Genomic DNA, 26018 nt, shown 5'->3' with positions numbered 1-26018 from the left:
TCAGTGCTCCATAAGTGAGTTTTATAGGTCAGGCAATCTTTGGAGGCACTCACTGCTCTTTTAATGGGCCAAAACAGTCAGGAGGGGACTCAGAAGGCTGCCGAGCCATCAGAACAGAAATCTTCTGAACCAGCCCGGATTATTAGGAGTGAAAGTTAGCAGAATTGAAGACTGGTAATATAGAGTTACGAGAAAGGGAGTGTTTCTTGTATATATTCTATAATCTGGGGGTGTTAAAACGCCACGTTTTATTGCCATTTCTTTAGGTTTAGGACGGTTAGGTTTTATTTTAGTTGAGACAGCCAAAAGTTTACACTAGTTTGTTAAAGCGTTACGATATTCTAAATCTGTTCGGTTCACTTTTCTTCTTAGGCGCCAATCAGTATTTTTTCATCAAATTGAAATAGTTTTTTAGTAAATCGAGAGACAATTAATTGAAAGACAGTAGCCAGTAGACGTAGCATTCCAATTTTAATAACTAAGTGTTAACTTTTCACAGTTTGCTCACTCTAGAGGTGACCCCTTTTTAAAATTAAGCTACCCGGAAAGCTCAATGGTAAGTACAAGTTTATATACTGGTATTATTTAGAAAATGTTAATAAACATTAGGCGAACAGTCGGTGATTATTAAAAAAGATTTTTTTTTGCGTTATTGTATGGTGAAGGTCCTGTTGCGTTTTATTTTTTGTATTAAATACAGCAACTGTCTACGCAGGATGATATATGCAAGCTGAAAGAGTAAAACAAAGTTTTTTCAATGACAAGAAGTCTATATCACTCTGTATAAAGTAGAGAGGGGTGGTGGTACTCTTGGGAATTCCTATCGATTGATTGTGGAGGAACTTGGCAACCTGCAATCCAACTATTTAAAATATTTTTAACCTTCGTCTTCCCACGTTAGAAAAGTTACGTAAGGTCCCAAGTGGGGTACATTTGTACCCCATCATGAAAATGATACTACTGATACATTTACATGTTTTTAATTATACAAATACATAAAATAAACTTGTAATTAACACTTTCCAATTAACAAACTTCACTTTTACATGGTGTTACGAAATGTTGACACTCCTTGCAAAGTTGCCTAGATTTGCGATCTCTATTTCGATCGCAGAGATAACAACGTCTACTCTTAAGTCTCTCATTTTGGTTTTCAACTGGAGGAGACGTCAAGTCTGGAACAACATCGCGCATATACTGCCTTAGCGTCTTGCTCAAGCGTCCTGAGTTATTATATCTTCGTACCATATATTCTTTTACCAAAGATTCTCCTAACTGAAGCAAAAAATATCGTCGGTCGACCTTAAATTTTTTAATTTTTGGATACTTGATGTCCCATAAAATAAAAGAGTTCAGTGCCGCAATAATTGCCATTGGCCATCGATTGCAAATTCTGCGAGCAGAGTATTGCTTTACCATTTTATCTGTGGTGTCTACAGCACCCTTTGTATCATTATAATGAAGTATAATATAAGGTTTATTCTTATATTTTTCATCTGCAACAGTATCATCATGATGTTCCGTAGACAATACGCTTTGCCTTTGCTAGGTGTATAAGACACAATAGTATGTTCTTTGGTGAATGCAAACATACTAGAAAATTCAGGTCTAAATAATTTGGGTTGCAACTCGTTTGGAATGTATGACTTATTTTTTCTGAGGGTTCCACACGGGGTAAGTTTTTTTTCAGCAAGCTTATCTGCCAGTAATAGACTTGTAAAAAAATGATCAGTGGTTCAACAAGATCCAGAACCACTCTCTCACCCTGATTTTTTTCTGGTTTGTTATTTATTTTACCAAGATAAACCTGTAAATTTGCACTATGCGAATTTTTACTATCCGCCATTGCCCAAATTTTAAGGCCATATTTATCGGGCTTACTTTTCATGTAAACTCGAAAAGGACATCTCCCTCTAAAGGAAACAAGTTCCTCATCTATAGTAACATGTGACCCAGGTGAATAGGCCATGATACAATTCTGAACAAACAAATCAAAAGCTTCTCTAATTGGCGTCAATTTATCGTTTATCTTACGCTGAGGTCTAGTAGAATAGTCGTCAAATTGAATAAATGCTGTAAGCAACTGAAGGGTACAGGCAAAGAAGGTGCTATGTCAAAAAAATAAGTTTTGAGAAAAACGGCTTCAAACGTTTAATACTCTATGGTGTTTGTTTATTGGGAAAATATAAAAGGTGATAAATTGTTTTAATAATGTATTGGAGTATTACCCTCTAGAGAGTCAAAAAATGTAAAAGAACATTTTTTACAAAATCGCAATTATTAAAGAGAAAGAAGGTGTTTTGTCAAGCAACTACACTATACTACTATAACACAAACTACACTAAATTTGATATTGTAATAGTAAAACTTAAAGGCGATCTGGCAAGGTTCTTCAGATGCTGAGTGTTTTATTTATCCTAGAACCAAAAAAAAAATTAGACCAAAATCATGACCGAAGAGCTGGTCAAGCTTACCGTAGTAATCAAAACGCTTAAAGTTAACGTTGTCCGTTTTTCTTCTATAAATGAGGCAGATGGTTATAGTAGTCTTGAGCAGTTGAGCCACAAAATATCTTTAGCTCTTGGAGATTTTTCCACTTTTCCTTACTTATGGGTATAGGCTCTAAAAGAAAATAAATTTCCGCTGTCACAAGGATGTTCTAACAGTTAAAATGTTTATCTTACCTTTATATAAGTGATCTGGCAGTTCAAATTCGTTGGCTTCTAACTTTATTTTAGTTTTAAATTTGGGATCAGTGATAGCAGTAGTTTCCCAAGAACCATTGTAGCTATCTCGGTGAAGTATCATCCTTGGATGTTCCTTTTCTATTTTCATTTCCCTAATAGGCCTGGAAAGAAACGGACATGTTCTTCTACAACGTTCTTTAAAGAATGTCGTCCAGTATCTGAAGTACGTTTGGTTAACGTTTACCACTTAAAAAGGAGATGGTTTCTTTCTTGCCATGCGGAATACTTCTTGCCATTGTTCTGGGAGTTCCACTCGTGTTTTTTGGTTTATTAATCCAAAGTCCTTATCGCACTCCATGTACGAATGACTCCTTATTGGATAGGTAACCTTAATCAAATCCAGCTTTTTTTCTACATGTACTACATAGTGTAAAAAACGAAACATAGTTCTGCCCTCTGCGCAGAAGTCGCAAAATATTTGTAGTTCACGAACTTCGAGATTAAGATAATTATGTAGAAAATTATGTAGCAAAGAGCAGACATCATCACTGCCTTTTTTCCAACTGTTTCAGGGTACATGTAAAATATTCTTTGTGATGTAGAAAGAACATGGATATTGAATGCATATACGTGGACAACTGCCGTTTATAACATAAGTCATTCAAACTAATATTCGGAACCGGGAGGTTTTTTGCAAAATCGATGCAGATTGCTTCCATGGAGACCAATTTTTGACGACTATGTAAGTCATGTCATCGATGAATCGAGGAATAATTAAGAAGTAAATAATGTATAAAATATTTTAGGAGACCAGTCAAGTTACTGTACAAATACAAAAGAAATGTTTATTTTTGAAAGCACTGTAGACTTTTACTTATTAAATCGAAGTAGGATGAAGTTGTTCTGCTTTCGTTTTGTGTAGCCTAATCTGTATGTTTAATTGGTTTATAATCTGCCACTAATGTACGGTAAGTCACATTTTCTGTTTAGCCATAAATTAAGTCTTTCAGCTTCTAGACTTTTAATCTTGGCTAAATATTCGTCGCATTGACTACATGTATCAGATCTAAGGTATCCAAAGGATATGTTAAACTCAGTTGAAAAAATGGTCCTATAAGTTTCATATGACATATGTTCATTTGGAAACTTTTCACAGAACATATTAAACATTTTTTTGATATTAAGTTCTTCTGGTACATATAATTTAGCCGAATCATGCAAGCTGTAATGACTTTTACGACCTCTAAACGATCCAATATGACTCTTTATCGTATGTCGTGTTTCAACAGAGAGGCACAAGCTCTCTGTTGGGCGATTAGTGTGCTTACCTCTACGATCTTTTGGTGCATCTCCTGTTAGCTTCAATGACTGCTGCAATACTGCTAACTTTCTTTGACCTATTCTATGCAGAGCCATAAATCCCTTTTTACATATTTCAACATCTTCGGCATGCCCTTGCATATTATTTACACTTCTTACACGGTATCGGAAAGAAGCATCGTGAAGAAAAGCATCTTGTTCTTCTTGTCTGGGCCTTTGTTGTTTGATAGGCAACGTTGTAATCAGACCACACAAATATATATTTTGCTCATCAACTGAGTTAAGAAGGTTAAAACTCTTTGAATGATTTTTTTACGAGACTCTTCCGGTACACGCTCAAAACATTTGAATCTTTTACACTTACACAGTCTTCACCTATAGTATGGCTCCTCAAATTTATTAACTTATTTACGTCACTTAATTTTCCATATTTCTTCCTTTTTTTATTATTTGTTTCTTTAGTCGGAATGTCATTATCACCGATTTCACCGTCAATTACCTCCATAACGTAAAGTTTTTTATAAACACACGTGCACTGAATAAAAGCCGTTTGTTTACTAAACATGCCGGTATTAATTCGATTGCATCAGACCACGAGTAAAACTTGACATAGCACTTTTTTCGCCGGGACCGTGCGGACTTCCACCTTTTTAGCCTGACTAGATTACAATATGTTGTTATACCTGACTAAGCACGTTCTTAGTCGTGATTGATTTATAGAATAGTAGTTTAGCTTGCTGGCTATCATATGGCGCCAAAATCTCATTTTCTGTAAAAATTGACATAACACCTTCTTTGCCTGTACCCTTCAACTGAAATCGATTACTTGACATACTTGCCGGAATAATAGGCCTAACCATAACATTTTTTTGGGCTCCTTGGTTGCTTGAAGCACTCCTTGGATCAGCAGGATTCCTAGGTACTCCTTGATTTCCGTAGAATCGGTAAGCTGCCAAGTTCGTTGCAATTTATGTGGATATTTTTCATTCCATTGTCTTCTTACCTATAACAAAATAATTTTTAATAAGTAACAGTAAAATAAAGACAACTAATAATACTAATAAATGATGTCAAATAAAATTTTAAATAAGGTCAATGAAAAAGGAAACTTACCTCTTCAGCTTTTCTATTCGTTTGAACTACTAATATATTCAATATATTGTTTGAGATGCACAGTAAAAAAGCTTCAATTTCAGTGGTAAAATTTGATCTATACGGAGTAAGACCTTGTTTATTCTTTATTATATCTTTAGCTCCTCTGCGTGTCTGAGGATAGGGAACTTTTTACCACTGGGTACCATCTTTAGATTTATAAAATAGATTTCCACCGTCCATAGACTCTTGCTGTTCCTGCTCCACAGATGTGCCTTGACTGTCACTATCGCATTCAATAAGATCCGACTCCTCGTTATTTATTTCCGGTTCCCCGTCACTTTCCTCATCGTCAGACAAAATTACGTCAAATTTCATCATCGGAGTCTGCATATAATAGCCGTTCTAATTCGGCATCACTAAGGCTTTTCGACATTTTTGATTAAATTAAGAAAAAAGCGAAATACCACAAAACTCGCAAAACTAACTGCTAAAATAAAACACTTCAATGGCTTTGAAATAAATAAAACAGTAAATAAGTCTGCGCACACTGCAACGATCACTCTAATCAACTAATGGTCTATTTTTAGAAGCAGCGCGCGCCGGATCGAAGTACAAAGCACCGCCAAGCTAGTAGGCGTGCATTCCCACGTGGGGTATAAATGTACCCCAGGCTATTCAAACAACTTTATTTTTGAAAAATCGAGAAAAAAAGTGGTTTAAGGCAGTAAATATTCTTCACAAAAAATAAGCTTTTTTTGGGCAAATATGCAAGAAAAGAGATGTATGGGGTACATTTGTATCCCACCCGGGAAGACGAAGGTTAAAGTCTTCGCAGCTCCGATCTTACGGGAAGTAAATATCGATATTTTTACAGTTCCTCGTATGTTACTGTATTATTTTAACATAAAGTTGAAATAAATGGATAGAAAATTGAATTGACTTAAATGGTTGGTTTGTTCCGACTTGATCCAGATGTACCAATGTTGAAATTTCTTCATTTCTATCAATTTTATCAAAAAAGTCATAGAGCGAAAATTGTTGACGAGATTTCAATTTGACAGAATTTGAAAAAAATTAAAAATTTAACTTCGCCTAATCTAAACACCCAATGAAATCCATATTAATGATTGCATATTTAATACTGCAAGATGTACAGTAGGACAAACCGCTTTCCATGTTTCCCCATAATCTCTCCTGATAAAGTCCTCAGAAGGCCACCCCTCTTTTATATAAATAAAATCTGGCAAAAAATCCTCAATATACAAAAAAAAAACTTTTTGCCAGTCATAAACTATTATATCAAGTAATTCTGATTTAGGTGCAAATATCAATAAAATCAATAGGAGAATAAGGAGTAATTTTAAGGTAAATGATGGACTGACAATGATGGGATGATTTTATATTTATGGCGAATGTGAGAGAATTGTTAAAAAAAAATATTTTATATGTTAGTTAGGCACTCTTAAAGCTGCTGCTGGTTAGACGAGTTAATAATAATTAAGTATTTTTGTAGCCAGACAGGGTAACGATTGTCCGTTTTAAATGCACATAGTTCGTTTATATTATTTATTTATTTTTAGTGTTAGTGGTGTACTTATTGAGGCCTTTGTTTTTAATTAATTAAAAAGGTTATCAATATTATGTTCCTCTGTAGATGATTAAATAACCCCTTGGAATGTTTAATAATGAAATCGGGCAATAGAGGTTCTATTTGTTATAATTTTATACCTATTGTTTAATAGAAGACCTGTGATATTTTGTTTTTGCTTGTAATTATTATTATAAAATAAATAGTCATTCAAACAACAAATTGTGTTTGATTGCCAAATCCCTAAAAACAACCCTTTTCCAGAAGAATTGTCAAATAACTTCCCTTCTCTCAGGCAGTAGGAAAATACAAAAATATCTGTTTTTAAAAATATTCTTTTAATAACTAAAACAATTTCTATACAACATAAGAATACCAGTCTCGCTCTCTTTCAGTCTCATTCCTAATCATACCATCTAAAATCACCATAAAATAAGGAATAAAACAACTGAGTCCGATATACAAATAATATGGTAAAGGGGGTGTATTGCCGATAGGGTAAAACCACAGCCCTCGCCTTGTCCCATCCCTGATATGATGCGTACTAAACGCAGTCAATACTATTAAACCCCACTTTTTAATCAAAGGATTATGAAGCATATAACTGAACAGCACAAGAGTTAGAAATAAAACCACTGGGATGCTCGAGCAGTGCAGTAAAGGACGGGTTTTTAATTTAGTTGCATCCTGAAAATAATCAATGATTTTTTCCCCAAATACCTTTAAACATAACATACCTTTAAAAATATTGATTTGGCAGCAACAAAGTGGTCGACATCAATAGCCGAAGACAACACAGCACAACTAATGATCTCCAAAACGTTCCACTGAGATATGTTAATCGTATGTTTAGAATATACGCAGAATATGCTCCAACAGAGGGCCCCAATGACCAAATGGGTTAAATTGTCAGCCAAAGCTTTGATGGTGGCCACCGGGGCTACGTTGGTTAAATGATCCCCTAAAATCGCCACCAATGCCACAGAAACTGTTAGGAGGCCATTGACGACTATGTGGGATGATTTCATAATAAATTTTTATTAAAATAATGCACATTTGGAAAATTGCAGGAGAATTTTGAAGATTTTTGACAAGTTGTTTGTTGTGTTGTTTACTTTGTGAGTTTTGGAGAGGTTAGGCTTGGTCGGAGTTGTCACGTTGCCCACAAATCAGTTAATTTATTAAAATATTTACCATAGTAATTTTATTATATGTAAAACTGGGCGTTTCTCCTTAAAAACTTAATAATAAGTTGGGCATATAAATAAACAATGAACTTAATAACTAATGAAAAAAATTATGCGGCATGGCACCGTCGCATTGAATGACATCGACGTCATGGAGAGCAAATGGAAGGTTATGTGTTATGTGATAAGGAAATTGTCATTGTGCCTGTCATGTTGCAGTGAAAATTTAAACATTTAGAGCTTATGTGGATAATTAAGTATATAAATAAACAACGAACTTATTAACATTAAAAAAAAATTATGCGGCATCGTAACGTTGCATTAAATACATGGACGTTATATTCCAGTCATTTAGGCCCGGTTGTCCAATGGGTGTTCAACAACAGTTCATAAAGATCTCCGGTTCAGCGGAATTAATCCGTTGTACAATGTTGGTTCAAACGATAACCTGCAGTTCATCCAATTTGGACCGTTCAAAGGGAGTTCAAGCAAATTTTTGAGATTAAATTAATATTTAGTAGGATATCATTTTGATATTTTTTATTTATGTAAATACAGCCGCCTTTCAATAATTATTGTGTTTGGTGAGGTGCTAATTTATTAGTTACTAGGTACCCTAGGTTTAGTTTACAAAGCATAAATATAAAAATGGATCCTATTTGGGAAGATATTGCGGATGACGAAAATTTTCTGGAATTAGTAAATAAAATTGTACACCCTAGATCATCACAGGTGTACAGGGATAGACCGGATTATTTGAACATTTGGGATGATAAAGAATTTAAGGCTAGATTTAGGTTGGAAAAGCAAGCTGTAAGATTCATAGTAGAATAGAATATTATAGAATATTAAATAATTAATTAATTATTGAAAGAATATTATATCATAGAATTTCTGAACAAATTTCATCTGTTACGGACAAGTATGATGATTGGTACTAGTTCAATTACACTATTTATAGACTTTAAAAATACTTTTAGATTTTAGATAGAATATCACCAGCATTTTTGCTTTCAAGCTGAATAACAATTCATTCTGAATAATAATTGATTTAAAACAAGTTAAAAAAACTGCAGTAGCATCAATGTCATATTTTGATGTTAGTCCTGTAAGTTGGCTCCCTAATATTTCATGGATATCACTCTCGCTTGCAGTTATTGTTGTAAATTTTTGCTTGGCCCTTTTTTTAAATTCTTATACTTATTATTTGGAAATGTAACAGTTCTAAGGAGCTCTTCTAGAACACTGGTAAATTCTTGACACATTTTCTCCAAGGCCTCTGCTTTAATTTCATTTTTGTTGTGATTCATTTTCTTACATTCTATGCTCTCCTTGTATTTCTTTACTAAATTAATAAGAACATTTTCTTCTCTCACAGAGAAATTGCTTGCCCTAATTTTTTTCTGTATGTCAGATAAACAGATCCAAACGGTTTGGCAAGCAGCAAGGCGGCATAAAACACTTTTAAACAAACAACACTTCGGAATTTGTGGTATTTTTTGTGTTCAAAAAATACTAATAATCGTCAACAGACAAAAAACAAATAAGTAAATTAATTATAATGAATAGGTTAGGTTCTTCTTTTCTATGTGGCCATTGCAAATTTTAAATAGAACCTAGTTTAACCAAACTTGTACTGGAACAACACACGAATTTCTAAACTACGTTCACCGAAGAACTGCAGTTTAGTAGAACTTAAGTTGAACCACTGCTTGTACAACCGGACCTTAAACCTGGCCAAATTTGTTGAGAAAAACTTGTTCAATACGGCAACGTTCGCACTGATTGACATTTACGTAATGATCGATAAACGTCAAAAGAAAAAAGAGTGAGGTTATGTGTTTGAAAAACGAAAATTGTCAAAATAATGTCAACTCGTATTTTGATTTCTTTCGCGAAATTCCCAAAAAACAGTGCTATAATACCTAAACCAATTAATTTACGTAATTATTCCAGGAAAGTAACCAATACGAACGAGCAATACAAAGTTGTCCAGGGACGACGTCCGGAAACTGGTCGGTCAAATATTTCAATGATGCAATCTTGATTTTACTTTTGAATTGAATATTTGGTTAAGCTAAACAGCTATGCTGATTTTTCCCAAGTATAAAATAAAGGCATTTATTATTATTATTATATTGCAGAATCAAATTTAGTATGGCGTGATCCTAGTTTCGAGCTGCTGGCCTCCAGTGGCTTCCCACTGTTCCTCAGAGGCAACATCGGGCTTGCCTGGTACGACATTCAGACAACGATAAAAACCCAACATGACATTTTCATGGAACAGATTGATGATGTATGGCTTTGATTTAGTGGTTTATTTAGCTTCTAAAGTGATTGGTGTTTTAGTCTGGAGAACATTTGGACGGAGACATGATCCTGAGGGTGCAAACTTGTCCGAAGGTCTTACGTCAGACCGTTTGTGAGTTGTTCCCTTATAGACCGTTAGAAAAAAGTGAATTATCCGTTATCACCATTAATTTGAAACCCGATAGGAAACAAGTTAGAACTAATAGGGAAATGGAAACTGAGAGGATGGCTCAAATGGTAAATAGTCCTATTCTGTTTGTGTGATAATAATTCTTGTTATGTTGTTTTAGTTCCTTATTACCGCAAAGAATATTTGCTCGAAATTAAGGAAGAATGGCTACTGGGCTGACTTTATAAACCCATTTTCTGGACGCCCCTATCTGGTACCCACCAGTTCCAATGAACTGTATAAAACCGACGAGAAGTTCAGATGCTTGGACTTTCAAATATTTGAAATTGAAGAGTGTAAAGTGGTGTCCAATGAAGGCAGAGTAGATAAGAGATTCATAGGTTAGATTTCAGAGCATTTTTATTAATAGTTGATTTACGGGGTTCTTTTTTCAGGTAGTTTGTTTACAAATGCCCCCTGCAACAAGCAGCATTTAAATACCATTTTCATGACCGGAAGCCAGTAGATGCAAAAGCAACTGTAAATATTGTAATTTAACTTTAATAAAATCGTTGATAAAACAGTGGTGTTTTTTGTTTCATAAATAAAATTCAAGTGTTTAGTAGAAAGAAAAACTACTTTATTTGGCCAACAATATAGTCTAAAAACTAGCAAAAGTACATTATAATAAAAAATAATACAATAATATAAAATTCATTCAGACTGTTGTGCGTTTGCTCAGTACTGAAACGGTTTAATACTTTTTTTCCTGGACACCGAAGTTCCATTTCAATCTTTGCAAACGATGAAAAAACTATTACGAGACGTTTTATTTATTATTATACACACGTTCACGAAAATCAACCGTAAGTGAGGCCTTTTTTTTGTATGGCCACCGAAACTGCCGCATTTAAAAAGTCCATCGGGTCGTTCAAATCCACTTCACATTCGTAGGCCCTTGAGTCTGAAGAATTTTCAATTTCTTGCTCCTTTTGAAGATTTTCCATATTATCGACGTTGGAGTCTTGGAAATTCGAATATTCCACTAAAAAAAAAAAAAACACAATATCACATATAAATATAAATACAATATGGAATATTTTTCTGTTTCAGAGTGTGTTTTTATTATGCCGGTTTGTTCAATAATAATAGGGACTCATAGGATTTGATACATGGTTGTCTTATGTCTAGGCACTGCAAAATCGAATCTATATCTGTAAACACTAGGGTTACTTTACCCAACCCAACCCTAAATAAAACAATAAATCTTCAAAACAAAGGACAATAATTTATTATTAAATTTATACAAAATAACTTGACGCTACAGTTATACGGTGCCCGCGAAGACTGATGCAACGGTGCCAGAACGCGCGCCCCATTCCCGTATTCCTCTCGCTTTAAGCTCAGCTTTGCTGAGCTTGCAAAGAACCAAAATCAAGTCGATGATCTCATCATCAGGCTTATACAGAGGCATTTCCGCTTACATGTCTTGTCTTGTTACTGTTAATATTTACAACACAATTTTTTTTGAAAGAAATGTTCATGTTTAATACAATTGATATAATAATATATTTGATTTAAGTTCGGGCGGGCCGTGTTGTTTTGCGCTCTTGTTTGGTACCCACCTTAATGCGAAAATAGTGGTCGTATAATTTTGATTTTTTGGCACATGTGTAAAGTTAAGTGCAACATAGGGTCTGTGAAATTTTGAACCGTAGTTCGGCGGAAAGTGCCCGAAAAAGTAAAAAAAACAATTTTCCTTTGTCCGTTTTATCGCATTCTTCGTCCTTTATACTATACAATAGAGAAGGTCAAGGCTCCGACGGGTTGACTGGGCCGAAACCTTATCGCTAATCCACAAAAAAAAAAAACAACAACAAGAACGGTGACTCCGCATATCATTTACACTTTTCGTTCTAATTTAAAACCGCGGCTTAAAATGTCGCATGATTGCTATAAATGCAATCAGCATTGCGTTCTGAAGGAGAATAAGGAGAAACTATTTGGGTATCCTTGTGATTTTTGCAGGAGGATCATATGTGGGGAGTGTACCGGCTTCATGGCACAGGAAGTGAGAGTAATTCCCAGTGCCGTGCGAGCTACTATATGTACTTTTGCCCGAAATACAAGGATTCCATCAGAAAGCTACCTCAAATACAAAATAAAGCAGATAGGACTGACGTTGAGTTAAAAGCAATTAAGGAACAGGGTGTCAAAACGGCCGAGAGTCTGAGCGTGAGCATACGTTAAAATACAAATATGCCCAGCCAATCAAAGAAATTGAGAGTGGAGCAGCATTGCTGATCCTTTCGTGAAAGTTCGTACGTCAAATTTCGTTGCCGATTAGCTACGGAAATTGAAAATCAAGGCATTGGTTTTGTTTAACTTAACCTATATTGCAGATTTTATTTGCTTTGCTTGCTTCCTAATAATTGATTTAATTATCAACAATTATATCAACTTTGCGACTATTTGAGTGAAAATTCATAGTGTATAGTGTTGAGTGTTTACTCCATTATCTATACAATCCATGTCTGTGCTGGTTTTGGGCTCAAAAACAAACAATTTAGTATTTGATTTTCATTACCTTTCAATAAACTTGCCAGTGTGTTTCTTAGTGCATAATTTCCTTCCACTTAAACCAGTATTTGCACTTATCTGTTGCTGTCTGTTAGACAATTATGGCATCACTAAGGTAAGATACATATAATTTTTTTAGCTCTAATTTGAATAATTATTTATTTTGCAGTCAACAAAATGCAATCTGTGAAGTTTGTGATAAGGAATTTTCAAGCACATCTACCAGAAACAGACATTGGAAACAGTTTCACCCTGAATTTGTTGGGAAGGAACAAATAAAACACATTATATGTCCAATGTGTACTAATGATATCCAGACATTTTCATATTTTTTATAAAAACTGTGTTGAAAACACGTTTCAACAAACATTTGCTTGATATTCACTATAAAACTGTCAAAGAATCAATTTTAAATTTTAGGAATTTTGAAGAATTCACATCTTGGAGGGCACAAGATAATAGGGAAGTAGATTATGCTTGTCAGACCCGAAACAAGTTTAAGAATGGGGAAGAACAAATATTTTACAATTGCAACAGTAGCGATATCAGAGGTTGTACAAAGTCTTAGTTATCATTATCAACTAAACATACATAAGTATGTTTAGTTGAGTTTACTTCTAGGATTTAATAGCGCATGCAAAGTGAGAAGTCTGGGGGGAAGCATTCGCATTCAAGGAACATGTCAACAAGACCAAACTCAAATAGCTATCAGCATAAAATTGTAATAGAAGCCCATAACAAAGCCGAAAAAATGAATGGTAAGGTAGAATTTTTAGAATTTGGAAAATTTAAAGTAGTAAGTGGTAAGTTCTATGTTGTGTCTTGTCATGAACTATGTGATGAGCAATGTCGCACTGGATACTGTAACATCTGTAAAATATGTTTTCATAAATACAGATGTGAGTGTCCAGAAAATTCTGTCAAAACAGTACTTTGTAAACATATACATGCTGTAGCCATTTTTGAGCAGAGGAGCGAGTTTGTTGTAGGTTCCCCAACTGTGAGTGAAGAGGAAGAGGATAATGTTTTGTTTGTTGATCAACCACAACTAGCCAAATCAATTATTAGGAGGATGTAAACCATTTTATTCAGGAGAGTTCGAAAATGAAAGTCAATAATTCTGCAATGGACTTTGAAGAAAATCGAGAAGTAGTTTGAGTAACCTATAAGTTACATTTTTATTACATCGGTTATACTTATTTTAAGATTGCATTGCAAGAAATTTGTAGCTATTGTAGAAGTTTAGATAAAAATGCATTTGCCAGAGTTATGGCTGTAATCAACAAATTTAAAAAAAAAGAAGTGGAGGAAGAAAATTCTCAGGGCATTGAAAAGAAAAGAAAAATTGAGAAACAAATGTACTATCCAAATAAAAAACAAGCTAGATTTCTTTGTGTATTTAATGGCTAGATAATATTTGAATTGTAGCTATTTTTTTATGTTTGTATAGCTGTGAAGTTAACAAAAATAGGATGTGGTATTTTATATGATGTTTTGTGTTATAATCAGTATAATATAACTAAGTATATTTTTTTGTAAGGTTTTGGTGCAGGTTTCAAATTGTAAATACAAATTTTATGTAAGAGGTCATATACATAACTAGGTATAGTTTTTGTAAGGCTTAATTTGGTGTAGGTTTCAAATTGTAAAAACAAATTTTAAGACGTCATAGGTGTTGGTTTCTGTATAACTATTTTTATATCTTTTATTTTAAGACTAAAAATGTTAATATTTAACTAATCATTTTCTATTACATTTTCTTTGCTATGTTTTTAATATTTTTTAAGGTGCAGAAAAGCTAATTGGATTAACTTGAAATTGACATGGAACGAGGGGGAAGATCCCCTGTGAGTATATATTTATTAATTAAAATGTATACAGAGCAGTAATTTTTTTTCATGTTACTATTGAATGGAAGTTTGAATGGTTTGGGCTGTATATACATGACCAGCAGAGATGATAAATAAGCTAAAGAAGTGCGAGTCTACATACTATATATCAGATTAATACATTTAGCCTCTTTGCATTTAATTTTGAGGTTGTTGATATTAAAAGTACCATAAATTATTATATTTAAATAGCAAATAAATTTATAGATTTTTTATTATTTGAAATAAACAAAGTTAAAATATAATTTCTACATTTTTTTTTGTTTTCTGTTCTTATACTTTGACTTTTTAGTCATATTTACCCTTTATCCATCTTTTCCAACCATATACAGGGTGTCTCACGACGAATAGACGCGATCGATATCTCGAAAACTAATTTTTTAAAAATTTTGAAAATTTGGCAACATGGCACAGTCGATGGGGGCTACACAACTAAAATATTTTGACAGTTGTGACGTTTCCGGTTATACCGGAAGTAGGTATCAACTTCGTTATTTTAAATGGAACATCCTATATATTTTTACATTTTTGGCTTTTACGTGAAATTCTAAGTATATTTTGTGTATAATGTCCTATACCTAAGTGTAACCGTTTTTGACATATTTTTAATTTCATGTGAAAAACTATGTTTATAAGCCCTAATATAATTACCGATTACTCCCTTTTAGTAGCCTTTATTTATTGGTTAGTTTTGGTTTTATTTTAGAGGAAGGACCACTTTAAAAGACTATTTTAATATTTGGCTAAAAAAAAGATACAGGGGGGTTAAAAACTAGCATTAAAAATTAAAATGAAAAAATCATTAAAAGTCAATTTTTTTAAATGGAAACCCCCTATTTTTATAATGTTTTCATCAAGATAATTAAAAATAAGGTTAACTTTGTATAAGGTTATCTAGTCCAAAAAATGATAGTTTTCGAAATATTGGCAGTTTAAATTTGGCCTAATATTAAAAAGCCGTATAGTAATACGGCTCAAGGATTGTTGATTAGTTGGGCATGACGGTTGTCATAGTAACCGCTAGAAGCGGCAGTAAGATAATGGATTATAACAGAAATATACACTTTTTAATTAAACTACACTTTTACGAAGAAAACTTAAATAGCAAGTAACTTATAAATGTAATGCATATAATCCATTGTCTTACTGCCGCTTCTTGCGGTTACTATGACAACCGTCATGCCCAACTAATCAACAATCCTTGAGCCGTGCTACTATACGGCTTTTAATATTAGGCCAAATTTAAACTGCCAATATTTCGGAAACTATCAATTTTTGGACTAGATAACCTTATACAAAGTTAACCTTATTTTTAATTATCTTTAAGAAAAAATTATAAAAATAGAGGGTTTCCATTTAAAAAAATTGACTTTTAATGATTTTTTCATTTTAATTTTTAATGCTAGTTTTTGACCCCCCTGTATCTTTTTTTTAGCCATATATTAAAATAGTCTTTTAAAGTGGTCCTTCCTCTAAAATAAAACCAAAACTAACCAATAAATAAAGGCTACTAAAAGGGAGTAATCGGTAATTATATTAGGGCTTATAAACATAGTTTTTCACATGAAATTAAAAATATGTCAAAAACGGTTACACTTAGGTATAGGACATTATACACAAAATATACTTAGAATTTCACGTAAAAGCCAAAAATGTAAAAATATATAGGATGTTCCATTTAAAATAACGAAGTTGATACCTACTTCCGGTATAACCGGAAACGTCACAACTGTCAAAATATTTTAGTTGTGTAGCCCCCATCGACTGTGCCATGTTGCCAAATTTTCAAAATTTTTGAAAAATTAGTTTCCGAGATATCGATCGCGTCTATTCGTCGTGAGACACCCTGTATATATACTTCATATCAACCACTAAAGTATAATGTATAGAATATGTATAGTGGTAGTGGACAATTAAAAATAATTAAAATAATATACTTTCAAATAACTATTGACAATTATTATATTACTAAGGTGCATATTAGAATTATGACATAGAGATATGTAAAAATGAGAACTTTAAAATGTTCACCATATATTGTTAAAAAATTTAACTGCCATTTATTTTTATTTTCTAACTTTTTTATTTATCCACCTATTAACCAATGAATTTATCAGCTCTACACACCAATTTAATTTCGTATCACCTCATTTTTAATATTTAACTATATAATTTTAACAATAATAATTAAATAATTCATACATTGCGCTTACACGTACCGCTATACCAAATAATTAACAAATTTCGTCAATAAAAGAGATAATTTGCTATAAAAACCAAATTTGGCAAGTATTTATAAAATATTTTTAAAATAATAATTGATCACATGCTGTAAATATTTAAAAAAATCAATAATCCATTTACTAATAATAGCTAAAATATCTTTTTCTTAAATGTTTTTAATGCATATTGCACTTTTCTTCATCTAAAATATATACGCATCATAAAAACCTAATTATATATAAATATGAATAGAAAAACTCTACATACATTGAAAATTTCCTATTTTAAATTTGGCGGTTCGCATATCACGCCCTCGCGGATGCCGAAGCGCTCTCATTGGCCAGGCATATTTGTATTTTAACGTATGCTTTCTTCAGCGAAAGATTTGGGCATTGAAGTAGATAAGAGGCTCACATTCAACCAGCATGTAGCACAGGTCACTAGTTCAGCCTTAAAATCCCTTGGGTTTATAGTAAGGTCCACTTCTCAATTTAAGAATATATCCAGCTTGACTGTATTGTACAATTCATTAGTAAAGTCTAAATTAATGTATGGCTCTATGTTGTGGTTCCCCATCTATGATGTTCATGTTAACAGACTGGAGTATGTACAGCGCAGATTCTTAAAGTTACTTTCTGTTAAGTTGGATGGAGTATATCCAGTAAGAGGAGTACCTGCTGAATAGATTCAACTATTTGTCACTGAAGCAAAATACTATTCTCTCTAGTCAGATATTTTTATATAAACTTTGCAATAAGCATTCGATACGATTAGCCACAATATGCTTTTAGCCAAGCTTCATTACTATGGACTTTCTGATAATTCTGTAAAATTTTTCGAACAATATTTAATAGATAGATCCTTTTGTGTGGAAATTGTGAGAGATTTTCAAAGCGTTCGATCCGAATTTGTACCAATTGCCACAGGTGTGCCTCAAGGCTCAATTTTGGGCCCTCTGTTGTTTTCCATATATGTTGCAGATATGAGCAATTCTATTGAAAACTCGAAAATTCAACAATATGCTGATGATTCTCAAATATACACTTCATTTTCTTTAGATTATGTAAACGAAAATATTGACAAATTTAACACGGACTTGAATAATTTAAAAAAATTCTCCGATGATCATAATTTAAAACTAAACTTCTCTAAATCTTGTACGCTATTTTTTAATGCTAAATATCAGATTGAGAGAATTAGGCAATTATTTGTTCCACAATAGATAATATGCCTCTGGCCTCAGTTTCAGAGGTGAAAAATTTGGGTATACTTTTTGATGATTCGCTAACATTTCAAGCACATATTCATAATAAATTAAAAATTGCTTATATAAGATTGAAAAAACTTAATGGCTACCATCCAAAATAAAGTATCAATTATGTGACAGTTTAATATTATCGCTATTCGACTACGGTGATGTGGTTTATGGTTCATCTTTGACGATGCAATTAGCACACCAAATTCAAAAAAGCTGTATGCGTTTTTCTTACAATATTCCATTTAGAGAACATAGTAAACCTCATTTAAATAATAAAAATATCCTTAATATGACTTATCGTAGAAAACTTCATTTTTATACTTTTTTACATAGAATCTTAAAAACTGGACAACCCTCATACCTTGCAGCGTTATTTAATCCATTTTTACATCAGCATCATACAAGATTTGTTAATAAATACAGGGTACCTCAGCATTGCACTGCAGCTTTTCAGAAATCTTTTACATTTATAGGGATTAAATTGTGGAATGATTTACCAAATGAAGTAAAGGAATTTACTTATAAAAGGTTCCTAAAATACGCTAAGCAATTTCTTATTAATGAGCAAAAAAAATAACCTACATTTCTTTCAAGCCATGCGTGCTGTGCTGTTGTCAGATTTTCCCGCAAAAATAAAATAAAATAAGATAGGATATCCTGTAAAATTAATATATTTACTGTTAACTGCCCTTGTTTTTTCTCGCGCACGCCTTTCGCCCTTTTTTTCTGCCATTTGCTGTTCCATTGAAAATTTTATTGACTTATTTACTTATTTATAATATATAGGAATATGAATTCCTAATGTTTTGAACACATATATTTTGCTCTCCATATTTTGTGCTTTTCCTGCGCTCACAGTAAGTTTTAATGTCTGAGTATTACATCATTGGAAATTTGAAAGTCGGCAGTTTTAGTGGAAGTATTGATAAGCAAATTGTGCATTTGTGCTCTTTAATATTCACAAAAGAAGCTTGATGGCCAGTTAAAGTGTGTATCGTGCTAAAATTCTTTCCATTGTTGACCGGATTGCCCAGATAAATATGGTATGCAGGTGTTTCTGCTAGGCTCCTGGGCCTGTTTTCGGACTGTATTATTGTGGTTGTTCAGTTGAGTTGTAATTGTACAATTTCTAGTACAATTATAGAGTAACAGTGTTGCCGTTCCAGACAATCACAACTGAGAATAGCCTGAAAAATTAGGTCCCTTAATGTCCCTATTTACAGTGGGCTCAACTGCAAACAAAAATAAGGGAATATCAATTTAAAAATTAGTTTGGCTTGTTGGTGTTGCCGCGCCTAGCAATTTTTACTACTGAACTTTACGAAAAATAAAAAGCTGATTAAAAATGGAGTGTGATGTGTGTAAAACTAAAATTAAACCACTTTTCCAATGTGACACATGCAGAAAAGGAATATGTAAGAATTGTGGGAATTTGTCAGCATCGGAAGTGAAGGTCCTAGAACTAAAAGGTGAGAGAATTTTAAGATTTGATTGCACTGAATGTCAAAGATTTAAACCTCACAAACTTCTTCAAGGAACAATAGAGGATAAAAATAAAATAATAGAAAGCAAAGAAGAAATAATTGCCCTACTACAACAAAAAATAGAAAGTCTTGAATCCAGTAAAAGTGAAGCTCATGTATTAAATTCCTTACAATACAGTGATATCCTTAAAAAGCCATTAAATCATCAAAAACAAACAAATATTCCTAGCCTTATTATTAGGCCAAAAAAACACCAGAACATTGAAAAAATAAAGGAAGACTTGAGAAAGAAGATAAATCCTGCCGAATTAAAGATTAGTGTAAATAGTATAAAAAGTACAAAAAACGGCTATATTCTAGTTAAATGCCAGGGAAAAAATGATATAGATATACTTAAAAAGGAAGCAGAAGAAAAATTGAATGGCTACAACATAGAGGTGACAAAACTAAGAAATCCCCGCTTCAAGATAATTGACTATAAAATAAATGATAAAGACGATTTAAATAGTGAATTTGTAGAGGCCAGAATCCGGGAACAAAATCATTTTATTGAAGCAATGGACCACCTAGAAATAACTTTCTTTAAACTCAATAAAAAAAAAGATTCTTATACTATCTACGGAAATTGTTTAGCCAAATTATTTCATAAGTTAATTGCAGTAAAGAAACTATATATAGGATGGCAGCGTTACCCAGTATTTGAAGATATAAGTGTACCCAGATGTTTTAAATGCCAAGGATTTTTTCACAAAAATACGGAATGTCCGAATGAGGTCTTTTGTGAGTATTGTTCGGAGAAACACGCAGTTAAGGAGTGCCCAAAAAACCAAAAAAAATGCATCAATTGTATTCATGCAAACGCAAAGTTTAATTTGGAGCACAATATAAATCATGCCGCAAACGACAAAACTTGTCCGTCTTTTGAACATCAAATCACGCTTTTGAAAAACAAAATTGACTATGATGGAAGTTATGGCAAATAATAGGCAAGAGGTAGAAGTGCTACAAGAACTGGACGTTTTAGATAATACGGATCAACAAAGTACGGACTGTGATTATGTAAGCAAAAAAATTAACATAGGTTCCAAACTCTTAAATATCATTCATTTTAACATAAGAAGTTTAAAAAAAAACTTTGATCAAATGATAGTTTTTCTACAAACATATAATTTAATATCCTGCGACATTATTGTTTTGGGTGAAACATGGCAATTGGTTGGTAATGAATTTAATATAGAGGGCTTTAAAATGTATTATAATGGGGGAGACTGTAACCAGAATGATGGGGTGGTTGTTTATATAAAAAATAATTTAAACATAAACAAAGTAGAAAATATAAAACTAATTAGGTCGGGAATTACTTTGATTAGGATAACTTTAGCTATAACTGATATACAATATGGCATAACGTGTATATATAGACCTCCCTCGACGGTAGTATCGTCTTTTCTCGATGACCTGGAAAATTATTTATTACGTGAATGTAATCAGCAAACAGAAATACTTCTGGGAGATATAAACATAAATACTCTATCTGAAAATTCAGCTGATACAAATAACTACCTAGCTCTCTTGATGTCTTACGGATTCTACTCCCTTATAACTGGTCCTACACGGGTCACATTAACATCAAGGACCTATATTGACCACATTTTCCTTTAAAAAAAATTTTTGGAAAACAAAAATAAACATGTTTCTTTTATTTTGGAAACTGACGTTACCGATCACTATCCTGTGTTGCTTAATTTTGCTAGAGACGAGGTTCGGGCAGGTAATGTTTCCAATAATATAAAAATTAAAACTATAAAAATATTAAACAATGAGAAGGCAAAAGATTTACTTATAAAACAAAATTGGGAAAACACTATCTTAAATATTAATGATGTCGAAATTGCAACCAAAATTTTTTATAATGTTGTCGAACATATTATACAAAGCTGTGAAGAGACAAAAATATTAAAACAAAAAATAATTAAAAAAATAAAACCTTGGATAACTGCTGCTATTATATGTTCAATAAAAAATAGGGACAAAATGAAAAGAAAATTGAATAAAAATTATAGTTTGGAAAAAGAACAACAATATAAAACATACAGAAACTCATTGGGTAAAATAATAAATAAATGTAAAAATGACTATTACAAAACAAAAATTGAGGAATCTATGAATAATATGAGCAAAATGTATAAGGTTATAAATGAGGTTACAAATCAAATTACTACTAAAGGAAATGACATAATAAAAATAAAAAATAATAACAAAGAATTTTCAAATAACAAAGACATGGCAAACTTTTGTAATCAGTATTTTATAAACGTAGGAGTAAATATGCAAAACCAAATAAAAAAACCAAAAAAACAATTCAAAATTAATCATAACAGTGTATCTTCACTGTTTCTAAAACCAACTAATAGGAATGAAATAATTAAACATATTTTTTCGTTAAAAAACAATTCAGCGCCTGGGATAGATACTATTAGCTCAAAATTTATAAAAAAATTTCATATTTACCTTATTGAACCATTGGTTCACATTATCAACCTAATATTTAAAACAGGAACAGTACCTACTCAATTTAAAGTATCAATAATCACTCCAATATATAAATCAGGTGATAAATGTGAAATAGGTAACTATCGTCCTATAAGTGTGATCAATAATTTTTCCAAGCTCTTCGAGAAATGTTTGAAAGATAGACTTATTGACTATTTACAAAAAAATAACATATTAACACAAAATCAGTTTGGTTTCATTGGGGGGCTCAGCGCATCCGATGCTGTCTGCGAATTAACAAAGCGAGTGAATCAGGCTTTTGATGGTGATAGAAAGTGTTTGGCAGTGTTTCTGGACCTAGCAAGGGCCTTTGACACTGTACCGCATGAGCTTTTGCTAGATACTTTAAGATCTTATGGTATTAGAGGTCCAGTGTCAAGGGTCTTTGAAAGTTACTTGGGGGACAGAAAACAGTCTTTAAAAATAAATAATGAGATTAGTGAACCATCTTATATAAAAATTGGAATTCCACAAGGAACAGTTATTGGACCTATACTTTTTATAACTTATATTAACGCTCTTACCAATCTTAAAATTCATGATGGGTCACTGATATCATATGCAGATGACACGGTTGCGGTGTTTCACGGAATTTCTTGGGGAGACACAAAAAAAACTGCAGAACTTGGTCTAGCAACAGTCAAGAACTGGCTGGATTCTTTTAAATTAAGTCTCAATAGTCAAAAAACAAACTATATTGCATTTTCTATAACAGCTGCTAATCGCCCCAGCTTTCAACAAATTAAACTTGAATTAATTGATATCAAGGAAGTTTCATTTACTAAATATCTGGGTATCATTGTGGATAAACATTTAAAATGGGACCAACACATTCTAAAATTAACACAAAACATCCGTAAACTTATTTATCGATTTCATATTTTGAGAAATATCTTAAATGAAAAACTACTAATTTTAATTTATAAATCCTTGGTTGAGTCCTTGTTAAGGTATGGGGTGATTGTCTGGGGAGGTCTATACAAGAATTGTTTAAAACAACTTAATGTAGTACAAAACTTTATTTTAAAAGTTATATACAAAAAACAAAAAAGATTTCCTACACAACAATTATATTCTGAAGAAATTTTTAATATACGCTCAATTTACATATTGTCAACATGCATTTATACACATAAATCAGAAAAAATCAAGAATTATGTTAGTCATTCCTACACAACCCGAAATAATATAAACAGACACCTAAAAATACCAAACATAAAAAAAACTATAGGGCAACGATTTTTAGGATACTTGTCCCCGAAATTTTATAACATCTTACCAAACAGCTTAAAAAATAATATTAAAAACTTTAGTAAGGTCTGTAGAAAATTTATTTATTCAAATATAGATAAATTTAATTTTTTTAAATAGTTTTGGGAAGGGAAATTTTATTGGAGAATTTTTGTTTAGTTGTAGATTATGGTTAGTTATATTTTATATTATTACTAAAATTTTGTGATTTCTCAGCATACACAAACAGATGTTACAACATCTAGGTGTATGTTAAAAACAATGACTGTTAACTATTATTATTGAATATAATTAAGTTAAAAATTGTTATAATATAACCAAAATGATTAATAAATTTGAATTTGAATTTGAATTTATGTATAGTTTAGGTGATACAGGGTTACCGCGCACAAATTCACATGATTTGTGTATTTTGTGTTATCGGCCACTATGGTCGTGCTGTAGTCCTTTTTGTCCTCGGGTTATATAGTATATAGTTGTAAAATTGATTGTGTATAATTTGTATATGTATATATTGGGCAAATAAAGAAGTTTGATTTGATTTGATTTGAATAATAAAATTGATTGTTCTGAGCTCTTAGAGAGGCTACCTCTCTTTGTTCCTCCTGCCAATACAAGGAGGCACCATATATTTTATCCCTCTCTTAACTTAACAAATCTGTCCAGCAAAGCTCCACTGTGCCGTGCTTGTACATGGTATAATCAGATGAATGCTATAGATGTCGACATCTTTAGCAGCACTGAATATGTTTTTAAAAAAAGGATGTGTTCCTCTCTTAACTTGAATGATACCTGATTATTTTTCTGTGATTGTATCATTTGGTTAGTGTGTCTTATATTCTTACAATTATTATGCTATTATTTTAAATTTTGTTATCACTCTATATTGGATCTTATATTAATTTTAATTATTTCGATTGTCTTGTAATTGGGAATTTTCCTGTTGGACAATAAACTATTTGAATTTGAATAAGCAAACTGAGACACTATAGCATGTATATTGATTGCACATGTACAAAAATATGTAAAAGTCTGAAAGAACACAAATGTTCCTTTAAATAATTAAAAAATATACTTTCTTACTTCTTCCAGGCAGTTGACACTTTTTTTTTTCCAAGAAATTATGCTCCTCTGAACACATTTTTAACAAAAATTAAGCCTAAACTCACCATCATTCATCTCTGGATAAGCCCGACTACTGCCCGGCAACCCCACAGCCTCATAATTAGGACTCTCACTCGTATAATCCCTGCTACCTCCCGACTGTAAACCGTGAGACTGTATGGCCATTAAAATTGCATCGTCCTCCACCTGCCCGTCACTCTCTTGATTATTTATTAAAATTGAGGCCTCAAACGGATGCCCTGCCAAGTTTTCGAGCATCCTGTTTATAGTGTTATCGACGAAACCCCTCGCTATTTGCCTGGCCTGCCATTCACTAACCAAGCCAAACATTTTAAATATTTTATAATCTTACTGATTCAAATTACTACCTGAAATAATGGTCTTGATTCATATGCTGTCCGGCCGAAACTAGAGCAGCAGGAATCTCATTTTCAATGCTGTTTTCCAATGGAAGTTTATCGGAGTGGTCCTCATCGGATGTATAACGATCCATAAGGTCCTCAGTCTTTGCTAAGAATGATTTAACACAGCAATCTCTGTGACAGTTGAACGATGATAAACTAGGAGATTCTTGGGTACCACTACTTCGTGTGTCTAAGTAGAATAGGTATGTCATTTCATAGGTGACCAACAACAGTTTGTTTCAATGAGAATCATTTTGCTATATTACTAATGCACTACTTACCGGGGCTTCCCATACAAGCCTCTTCCTCCTCACCAACTTCCTCCCTACTACCAGTGGCTTCATTATGGTTAAGATCACTTTGAGACTTTTTCAAGTGGTGTTTCCCTTTTACCTCCCATAAAAATCGCGCTTTTTTCAACGGTTTTTCGTCGTCGTCGGTGGAGTCGTTTTTGCGCGAGTGTTCTCCTTTATCTCCACCGTCCATTCTGGGGGGCTTTGGCATTAATTTATTGACCAGAGGTCATAACAGAGGAGTGGACACACACTGCCTGACCTTTTATTGATTTCGTAGCAGCAATATTTCGGGAGGTTTCGAGGACGTTTAATTGAAAAACTATCGAATAAATTGACGGATTTTAAATCGGACTAACAACCTTAATTTAAAATCAATTAGTCCTATTTATTTACAAATTAATCGAATCAGATGATGGACACGGAAAAAAATTTGACATTGACGTTTCTATTTAAGCGCGGTTGCCAAGTTGACACGATTCGAGTAATTTGTGACGACACTTGCAATCAGTTTCTTTACTTATTTCGGAAGGAAACAGCTTAAAAAACGGTTTTCTGCTATTTTACTACTATAAGAAAATTTCTCTATAAAGGCCTTTTCTAACTTAAATTTACTATAAACAAAGGGAAACAAAAATCTGTACTTTATACCTAAATACAAA

At 32.6% G+C, this 26018-nt stretch overlaps 4 protein-coding genes across 10 annotated transcripts in view; 2 read left to right on the top strand and 2 right to left on the bottom strand.

Moving 5' to 3' along the window:
• LOC126741708 (GRAM domain-containing protein 2A-like) overlaps positions 1–6912 on the top strand; it is a 52929-nt gene extending 46017 nt beyond the window's left edge. For all 7 annotated transcript variants that reach the window (XM_050448246.1, XM_050448248.1, XM_050448247.1 and 4 more), the window contains one exon: positions 28–6912. In XM_050448246.1, the coding sequence (XP_050304203.1) occupies positions 28–159 (132 nt within the window). In that variant the 3' untranslated portion in view covers positions 160–6912. The remainder of the gene's footprint in view (positions 1–27) is intronic.
• Positions 6913–7007: 95 nt separating this feature from the next.
• On the bottom strand, positions 7008–8002 carry LOC126741710 (transmembrane protein 267). The gene is made up of 2 exons (XM_050448253.1): positions 7428–8002; positions 7008–7377 (listed from the first exon to the last, which is right to left on the bottom strand). Exons 1-2 carry the CDS (start codon positions 7716–7718, stop codon positions 7048–7050), a joined length of 621 nt encoding a protein of 206 aa, XP_050304210.1. The 5' UTR covers positions 7719–8002; the 3' UTR covers positions 7008–7047.
• A 1699-nt stretch (positions 8003–9701) lies between these two features.
• On the top strand, positions 9702–10879 carry LOC126741076 (cobalamin trafficking protein CblD). Its single transcript, XM_050447382.1, has 5 exons — positions 9702–9892; positions 10022–10173; positions 10227–10424; positions 10478–10697; positions 10752–10879. The coding sequence occupies exons 1-5, from the start codon at positions 9745–9747 to the stop codon at positions 10820–10822; spliced, it is 789 nt and encodes a 262-aa protein (XP_050303339.1). The 5' UTR covers positions 9702–9744; the 3' UTR covers positions 10823–10879.
• Positions 10880–10914: 35 nt separating this feature from the next.
• On the bottom strand, positions 10915–25803 carry LOC126741075 (uncharacterized). Its single transcript, XM_050447381.1, has 4 exons — positions 25345–25803; positions 25028–25253; positions 24704–24972; positions 10915–11341 (listed from the first exon to the last, which is right to left on the bottom strand). Exons 1-4 carry the CDS (start codon positions 25565–25567, stop codon positions 11157–11159), a joined length of 903 nt encoding a protein of 300 aa, XP_050303338.1. The 5' UTR covers positions 25568–25803; the 3' UTR covers positions 10915–11156.
• Positions 25804–26018: the final 215 nt, after the last annotated feature.

Source organism: Anthonomus grandis, chromosome 10 (assembly GCF_022605725.1).
Source record: "Anthonomus grandis grandis chromosome 10, icAntGran1.3, whole genome shotgun sequence".
NCBI lineage: Eukaryota > Metazoa > Arthropoda > Insecta > Coleoptera > Curculionidae > Anthonomus > Anthonomus grandis.
This window is presented reverse-complemented; position numbering and strand designations above follow the sequence as displayed.